The sequence below is a fragment of the Sinocyclocheilus anshuiensis genome, unplaced genomic scaffold (assembly GCF_001515605.1).
Source record: "Sinocyclocheilus anshuiensis isolate Anshui unplaced genomic scaffold, SAMN03320099.WGS_v1.1 scaffold32, whole genome shotgun sequence".
In the NCBI taxonomy this organism is placed as follows: Eukaryota; Metazoa; Chordata; class Actinopteri; order Cypriniformes; family Cyprinidae; genus Sinocyclocheilus; species Sinocyclocheilus anshuiensis.
In genome coordinates this window covers 359,929-368,581 of record NW_015554060.1, presented here as the reverse complement: position 1 = coordinate 368,581, position 8,653 = coordinate 359,929, and the positions used below count along the sequence as shown (strand labels likewise).

The 8,653-nt window shown below is 36.3% G+C and overlaps 1 protein-coding gene across 2 annotated transcripts in view; it reads left to right on the top strand.

Moving 5' to 3' along the window:
• The window catches only part of hspg2 (heparan sulfate proteoglycan 2), a 117,974-nt gene that overhangs the window by 42,822 nt on the left and 66,499 nt on the right, over nucleotides 1–8,653 (top strand). For both annotated transcript variants that reach the window (XM_016460469.1, XM_016460467.1), the window contains exons 4-6: nucleotides 7,371–7,480; nucleotides 7,743–7,801; nucleotides 8,130–8,290. In XM_016460469.1, the coding sequence (XP_016315955.1) occupies nucleotides 7,371–7,480; nucleotides 7,743–7,801; nucleotides 8,130–8,290 (330 nt within the window). The remainder of the gene's footprint in view (nucleotides 1–7,370; nucleotides 7,481–7,742; nucleotides 7,802–8,129; nucleotides 8,291–8,653) is intronic.

Here is an 8,653-nt window from a genome sequence, read left to right as displayed (position 1 = left end):
GTGCCTTGTGCCTCTTGCGATGGAACATGCAGTGATTTTCCCTGCTTCGCATTCCATTAGGTCGTAAATGTATCTGGTGTCAGGGTTGCCATGGTAACCAGGGTCCTGGGCCCTGTTCACAGACAACTTGGCACCCAGTATGTTTATTGGGTGAGGGGTCTGTGAACGTTTGTTAATCTAATGAATAATTGATTTGTTAAATCAAATGAAAAATTGTGTGTTTGATTGGTCCAGACGCTACATGTGTCAGGGCTGCAAAGATCTCTCTCTCTCTCTCTCTCTCTCTCTCTCTCTCTCTCTCTCTCTCTCTCTCTCTCTCTCTCTCTCTCTCTCTCTCTCTCTCTCTCTCTCTCTCTCTCTCTCTCTCTCTCTCTCTCTCTCTCTCTCTCTCTCTCTCTTACAGTGCAAGGAAGAAATTTTGAGGAAGACTATAATAATATATTATAAAATTATAGAATTTTTTTAATGCAAAATCTGCGTCCTGAAACAAACCCAGTTGAGAGCCACTAGTTTACCAAACAGAACTTCCTAAAAATCTTTCCTCATGAACTTCAGCTTTCATGCTTAGACACTGCCACTCATTGTTATGGCAGCAACATATGCGTTGCCTTGGAAAATCTTGTCCTCCTCCATAGGAAACATTGCTTCATTTCTCTCACTGGACACATTTGCAATCACAAATGTCCTTACAATATGAGACTCGCAAAGATACAGACAGAATTTGAAAGTCATTGAGGTTCTAACCCATTGTTGGATAATAATCCGCCACATCTGTAATACATGCAGATAGTTTCAGTTCAGAAGTTATGATGATTGCATTAGTTTACCTGCAGTGAATGAGCTAATTTTACTGCTAATGGAAACATCCTTGCATTTCACCCCAGTCAAGCGTTTTTATTGTGCTTCAGGGGTTTCCTGCAGAAGGCCTGGGAGTGGACATAATGAAAGTAATAATCCATTTTATGGGATTTATAAAACAATTCGCAGCTTGGGTTCCAGTGGCCAAACTAAATAAATAATATTCATTGTTCAAGCGATCAAAAGAACTTAGTGGAAGATACAGTAGCGAGAGAGGGAGACAGACGAAGAGAGAGAAAGAATGAAGTGTGTTCGTGCTTGTTTTATCTTTAAAGGAATAAAGAGTGCTTGCTTTGTCTCTCTGTGATAGCACACTGAGGGCTTTGTAGTGTGAAAATGTCAGTAGCAGTTCAGTACATAAAAGGACAGTTCTAATAGTGTCGCTTCTTTCAACTTGCCACTTTGATTTTGATGCAGGACCGCTTTGAATTTATGGATACCTCATTAACACCACTTAGCGTGGGATGGAATGAACAGCAATACATAATCATAGCAATTACGAAAACTATCTCTCAACCATGTTACCGGTCTGTACCGACTATGTGAATGCGATTACTCCGATGGATGTTCTTTTATGTTATCTTTCATAGAAAGTTTGTGCAAATTTGCCGGTATTCACACATGCGCCTGTTTAGAGATCAATAAGAATTCCAGCTTGTTTCAAAATACTTTTTAAATTATTGATTGCATAGTTGCTTTGAATGTCTTCTAGTGTAGTCACAGCAGAAGATTTATATTGCAGCAAAATGTAATTAAAATAAATGAAGATGAAAGATAATAGATCTTGACACTAGAATATTTTGGTTAACTGCATCTGGTTCCCATTGTGGATTTAAAGAGACAGTTCACCAAAAATGAACACTTTTTGTAATCATTTGCTTACTCTGTTTTCGGTTCAAAGCTGTAAGATTTTTTTTTGGGGGGAAAAAATGTATTTTTTTAATTGATCTTATTTATTTATTTTTTGCCATAAAATGAAAGTCAGTGGGGTCCAGTGTGGTGAGGGTTTTGTAAACTAAAACTATTAAAAATCATTTTCATTGTTTAAAAAAATAAAGCCAAAATAAAATATAAATTATAGATGAAAATAAGTTGCCGAGGCAATATTTCTAATTTGTTTTTATTAAAAAAGTTAAGTATTAGAAATATAATAAAAACTAATAAAAATTACAAATGTACATAAAATTACTAAAACATACAAAATTTATAAAACACATAACAATGCTTAAAATGAAAATGAATATTGCTAATTCACAGTAATTATAAATATTATTAAAAAAGCTGTAAGACTTTCTTTTTTAAAAAAGTCTCTTTTTTTGGCCATAAAGTTAAAGTCAGTGGGGTTCAGTGTGGTGGGGTTTTTGCAAACTAAAACTATTAAAATAATTTTCATTAATTGAAATAAGGCCGAAATAAAATATAAATTATAGATGAAAACTTACTTATTTTAATTCTGTTAGTTGCCAACAAATAAAAATGACAAACATGTATATAATTGCTAAAACATACAGAATTTATGAAACATAAAAATACATAAAATTAAAATGAATATGGCAAAAAAATGTAATATTATAGTTGTAAATAAATAATACTAAAGGGAATAATACACTGGGACTCCAGTGTTCTTTTGGACCCTATTGACTTTCATCATGGACAAAAACAGTTGAAACATTCTTCAAAATGTCATTTTTTATGTTTTACAGAAGACAATGTCATACAGGTTTGAAACACCATGGAGACGAGTAAATAATGACAAAATATTCTCCGCTGGGAACCAGAAATGTTTAATCAGAATATTCTGACGTCAAGGCCAATTATCTTTGCCGTGCCTTCAAGTATGCTGTAGCAAACAGGATGTGGCCCTCCCACTGGTTGCCCATAATATACCTATTCTCTCTCACAGATACACCCGTTGAAGAGTTAAAAGCAGATAGTGGAAGTATAGTTACTGGCTGGAGTGGAGGATATCCTGCAAACTACAATGACTTAATGAGATCCCACCAAAATAACTGTAGCTGGCATTTAAAACAGGCTGAGAGAGTTCTCGCAGCGATCCGTGTCTTCATAGACAGATGTTGATCATATGCAGCGTCGCCTCTGGCTCAGTGCTTCACTGTCAGTGTTCTGCTGTGCCAGAGGAATGCAACACTTAAACGCGCACAAATCAAAATCTGCCATTCAAAATAGAAAACATGCGTCAATTAAACCGTGACTTCTCCAGCTGGGGTATTATTACTGAATCACATATTTCTTAAATGGCCGATACATGCATCTAACCTTCTAATTTTCACCTGTCACTATATGTAAAATCTGCTTTTCTTCTTATGTTTTGTTCTTTAATTGTTTCCGAACTGTCCTTGAAATTAAAACAGCTCCATACATGTCCTGTCTCTCTCCTCTCGTTCCATTCACTCTTTGCACAATGATTTTCACTTTGAACCTTGACTCCAATTCCTGATGCCACTGTTTTTTTGTCTGTATCTCAGTCCTCTTGGGACATCTTGAGCACTGGGAAGCATGAGTACAGTAGGTCGTGGTGCTGTGGATCGCCGGATCGGCTTTCACCGTGGACGAAGCGGAGTCCAGCCCGGGGTCGTCACATGTGGTTGCCGATGCCCGCCGGATGCTCCTTCGTCGAATTCGCTGGCCGCGCCGTTCTCAAGCCCGCCCGCCTCCGCTCCCTCAAGCCGGCTTCCGCTCACTCTGCTATGCCAGAGGAATGGGACTCTTAAACACGCACAAATCAAAATCTGCCATTCAAAATAGAAAACATGCGTCAATTAAACCGTGACTTCTCCAGCTGGGGTATTATTACTGAATCACATATTTCTTAAATGGCCGATACATGCATCTAACCTTCTAATTTTCACCTGTCACTATATGTAAAATCTGCTTTTCTTCTTATGTTTTGTTCTTTAATTGTTTCCGAACTGTCCTTGAAATTAAAACAGCTCCATACATGTCCTGTCTCTCTCCTCTCGTTCCATTCACTCTTTGCACAATGATTTTCACTTTGAACCTTGACTCCAATTCCTGATGCCACTGTTTTTTTGTCTGTATCTCAGTCCTCTTGGGACATCTTGAGCACTGGGAAGCATGAGTACAGTAGGTCGTGTTCTCAGCTGAACTCTTCAGTTATCTTGCTTTATCTTCGATATGGTTGCTTCCAAACAATGGAACCATTGAATCTTAGCTGCATATTTAAATAACTTTGTAACACCCTGTTTTGCTCTATTTCCCAGTACTTAGAGTTATGTCAGTGACATATTAGAGCGTTTACGATAAAGACAAAGTGTTCTAAAAGAAAGAGGGAATCTAGTATGTGGTTTTGGAAAAACTTGATTGCATTTTCAAGAAAATTAAATTCAATGGCTCATGTGGTGTAACAAAGCAAAAAAAAAAAAAATAATAATAATAATAATAAAAATACTTTCCTTACACCTTGAATGCAGGTAAATATTATTCAAGGTGTCTTACTAATTATTTCCCAAAAAATGTAAAACTATATTTTTTCAAGGTGAAAACCATTTTTTAAACTTTTATCATGTTTGTTAATTTATAAATGTCTGACATATTTTAATAATAATATTTAACAATATTAATAATGCATAAATATCATTCATTTTTTAATAAATAAAATAAATCGATATTAATATATTAAAATAATCTAAAATCAAGATGTAAACCTAAATTATATTTCATCTCTACCCTCAATAACTCTTGATTTTAATTCAAGAACATATAGTTTTTAAACTTTTGGAATCACAAAATGAATTGTTCTTAACTAATTTAATTTGGCATATCAATACCTGTAACATCCAAATTTTGATAAGAAAACCATCTTTTTTTGTTGTCATTATTACAGCAGAAATACCTGAAAACTTTTACTTTTGTCACAAAGGTTGAAAAACACTACTGACATAATTTGCTGTCTATTCCTGTCTTTTTTGTTGGCTGCTCCACATTAATTTTCACTTCTACACTCTAATTTATGCATTCACACATTTGCTTGTACGATCTCAGAGCAGTAAGCACAAGCTAAACCGGTTACGCATTGCCATGCTTGGAGTGTGAAATTCTGTTTAGTACCAGAACGACAACAAGATGCCCTGCCAGCTGGCTTTGTGGCATTATGATGGATGGAGGTTTTCCTCTCGCAAATGCAGATTTGACATTTGGATGGTCTGCGTCTGAGAATAGCCTGGTGAAAAATCAGCGAATTCCCATCCAAGTGCATTCCACAGAGCTGCAAAATAAGACAAGAAGACTACTTTGAGTGTTTGATTCAGTGTGAAGGCTTCTTGGAGGGAGGAGGAGGAGGAGGAGGAGGAGGAGAGAAGGGAATGAAGGTCGAGTTGAAAGACTCATGCTTTAAAGGCCAGACAGGTCGCATTGGCTCAATCAGCTCTTTGTCTTCCGCACAGGCCTCCGTGTGTCCCATCGAGGGCTCGGCCCACAAAGCTGCCAAATTTATGCTGTTGTTTAGTGAGAAGAGTTTATGAATTAAGCATTTGGAACGCTTCTGTTTTACTGTCTTTTCCCTTGTCCGAATGCGGTTTCAATGCCCTCGCTGGCATTCAACTGGGGATTTCCTAAATAGAAAGACTGAATGGGGCTTTGCCCCGTTTTAGAGCGAGAATGTGGTTTTCTGAGTTGCAGCCTTATTAGTGAGAACTACCGAGATGAGATTACGGGCGCTGGGCAGGCTGAGCCGTCAAAAAAGAGAGGCTGATGCTTTTTCAGTGTGCCTACACAAGCGATTCGATTTATCACGGGTCAGTGCCAACACTTTGACGGGACTTTTTGATGTTCCGTTTCCTCTGTTACGTCACCATGGCCAGACTGCCTACAGCCTGGACAAAGGCAGTCAGTCAAGACCTTCTGACTCTTTTACTTTGTTTTCATCCCTCTCTGTCCCTTAATGACCAAAGTTAACTTTCTTCACGGTAATGAGAGCAGCAGTGAAGGTTGCCATTAAGGAAGCAAGCGGCCGTGTATCAATGTATTGCGCAATTAGAAAAGATTGAGCTCTGGGCCACTTTCTTTCCCAAATCCTGTCAGCAGTAAGTGCTAATTTCCAATAAACCATGTGTGCACGGCAAATACATTTGACCGGACGGTGACAGCAGGTGTCTAGATGGTGTGAAAAGCAAGTTAATTAATCTCAGTGATATTTTATCAATTGGAATAAATCTATAAAGGCATTAAGAGCAGTGAAAGGTCAGAAGAGTCTGTTCGGGATATATGTGACTGTGTATATAAGCTGCGTCGCATTAAACACGACTCTGCTGGAGAACTGTGGCGAGTGGCAGCTAACTGCAAGAAAGAGCACAAATATTGACTTCCTTTTTCAATTCAGTTTGACAAACTGAAATCGGGTAAACCCACCCAGGCGAGCTGCCGGGAGGGCAGTAAAAGGGCTGGAGCTTTTTAAAGGTTGACGTACTGTGAGGCCGTGGGCATAAGCTAATAGCATGTATTTGTTTTTGTTATTGAACGGTAGCTTTTGCAGAAGAATTGGCACCGTCGATGCTGAAACCTTTTCTGAATAGATTTTGTAGTGCTGTACTTTTTCCAATGATTATTGACCTTTTTATGACCCAATTCATCTTTACTGTACATGTGCCTCCACCCGACAATTGTTTTTAGGGGCATGTTTGATTTTGTTGTTCACCTACGTGTTTATTCATATCCTTTTTTAGGTCTTAGTTTGTTTACACTGGTCTTTCTGGTCTCCCATCCTGGCCAATCTCCTGCTCCGCTGATTTAGATGGTCAGCCAGCTGGTCTTCCGGGCTGAAAAGTGGGCAAAAAATGTAAAACCAGCAAATAGACTGATTTAGGAGGGTTTTTTTTTTTGTTTTTAACATTATGAATTTCAGTTAAACAATCATGATATACCAGTGCTATATATTAGTGATATATATATTTTTTTATTGATCAGTTTTGGATATATCAGATATATACGTCGAACACTGTTTTATGTAACAATTTCAAAATGAATATACATTTTTTTTACTGTATTTTAATAATGCTGTGAAGCCTAAATTAATTTGTAGTGAATTTAAAATGATTTATTTATGATTTTTAGTGCTTTTATATTTATTTAGACAAAACGGTGTCAATAGAATGTTAATATTGGATGTTTATAGTCCATACATTTACTTTTCAGCTAACCTTTTTTAAAATTTGAATATCAATGCATCCTTAGAACTAACTTTTGTATAAGTTTAAAGAATAAAACTAATATTATTAATTTATATACAATATTGAATCTATAAAATCAAAAAAAAATTACAATTAATAAAAGAAAATTGAGAATGAATGTAGTACATCGACAGTAATATTGATTTGTGTGTAGTTTGTATATTTGTGCTTGTCAAGTGAAATGTTATTAGCAGATATTTTTATAGAGACAAATATCTTGCTTAATAGTGCTAATTGATGTAAATGACTATAATGATTATTCTCTGGTGCTGTTATTGAGTCTGACAGTCGTCGTCTTGTTTCTAGTTTACTATCGGGCGCTGGTGAACTTCACAAACTCCTTCCAGTATGGGCCTGAACTTGATGACATCTACACTCCTGCTTTTGTAGAGATATCATCTGCTGTCGTCGATACGGTGTGTGCGTTTACTCAAGGACTGTGAACTTAAGAAATACCATCAACAGAGTTTTCACAATAATAATTAAGGGTGTGCTCCACCTGCGTATTGGGTCATATTATTGATCACATGCCTTTCCTCTGATTTTTGTCTGTACTGTGTTAATGTTTAGGCTAAATCAGTATTTGGCTGTAAAACTAGAATGTAGTACACAGAGACTGAAGTACTTTGTAAGGCAAGGCCAGTATGTGGTGATTAATGGTGTTTATTTTCTCCACAGCTTGAGTCTGACTACAACAGGATACCAGGACAGCAGACCGTCAATGTGGTTCTCATTAAGTAAACACCAATTTCAGTTTCAAACACTAATGTAATAGTGCATCTTCTAATGTATAAAGATAGTCAGTTTACTTTACAATCATTAGGAAATTCATTTCAAATAGTCAAATACTCAAAAGTAATTTTTTGTATTATGAGACTTATTATGATCAATCTGCTTAAAAACACCTTAAACCAGCTGGTCTTCAAGCCTGGCCAAGCTGGTGTAAAACAGCAAACAGACCAGCCTGACCAGACTGGGATACCAACAAACCATATTAAGTTGGTTTATGTGGTTTGTTAGTTTGGACAGTTGTTTTGATTAACTGTGCTCTGTGTACATTTGCAGGAAAATCGGCAAAGATGTGTTTGTGGAGCTGGATGTCGGCTCAGATAATAATTCTAATGAAACACAGATCAGAGATGTCCTGTTCTCAGTGGTTAAAGAGGGCACAATTGCCTCCTACGATACCTCAGTAATAGGTTTCCAATTCAGACGGCTTGGAGAAGGTATGTGCAGTTTTTTTTATATATATATATATAGTTATAGTGAGTAAACAATGATTCCTTACTAAATGATGCAATGCGATTTTATAAGAATATCATATTGTTATATTGTGATATCAGAATCACAATATAACAGACGCTATGTTTGAAGTCTTATAAATTGCAGAATATTGTATGAAATTAACATATTTTATAATAATAATAATCATCATCATTTTATTAATAATAATTAGGGTGATTGAGTTTCCAGTTTTCAGATATTGACAAATACATTTTGCAGGCTTATAAATTGCAGAATAAGAAATGAACACACATTATTATCATCATCATCATAATTTTTATTATTATTATTATTATAAACAATAA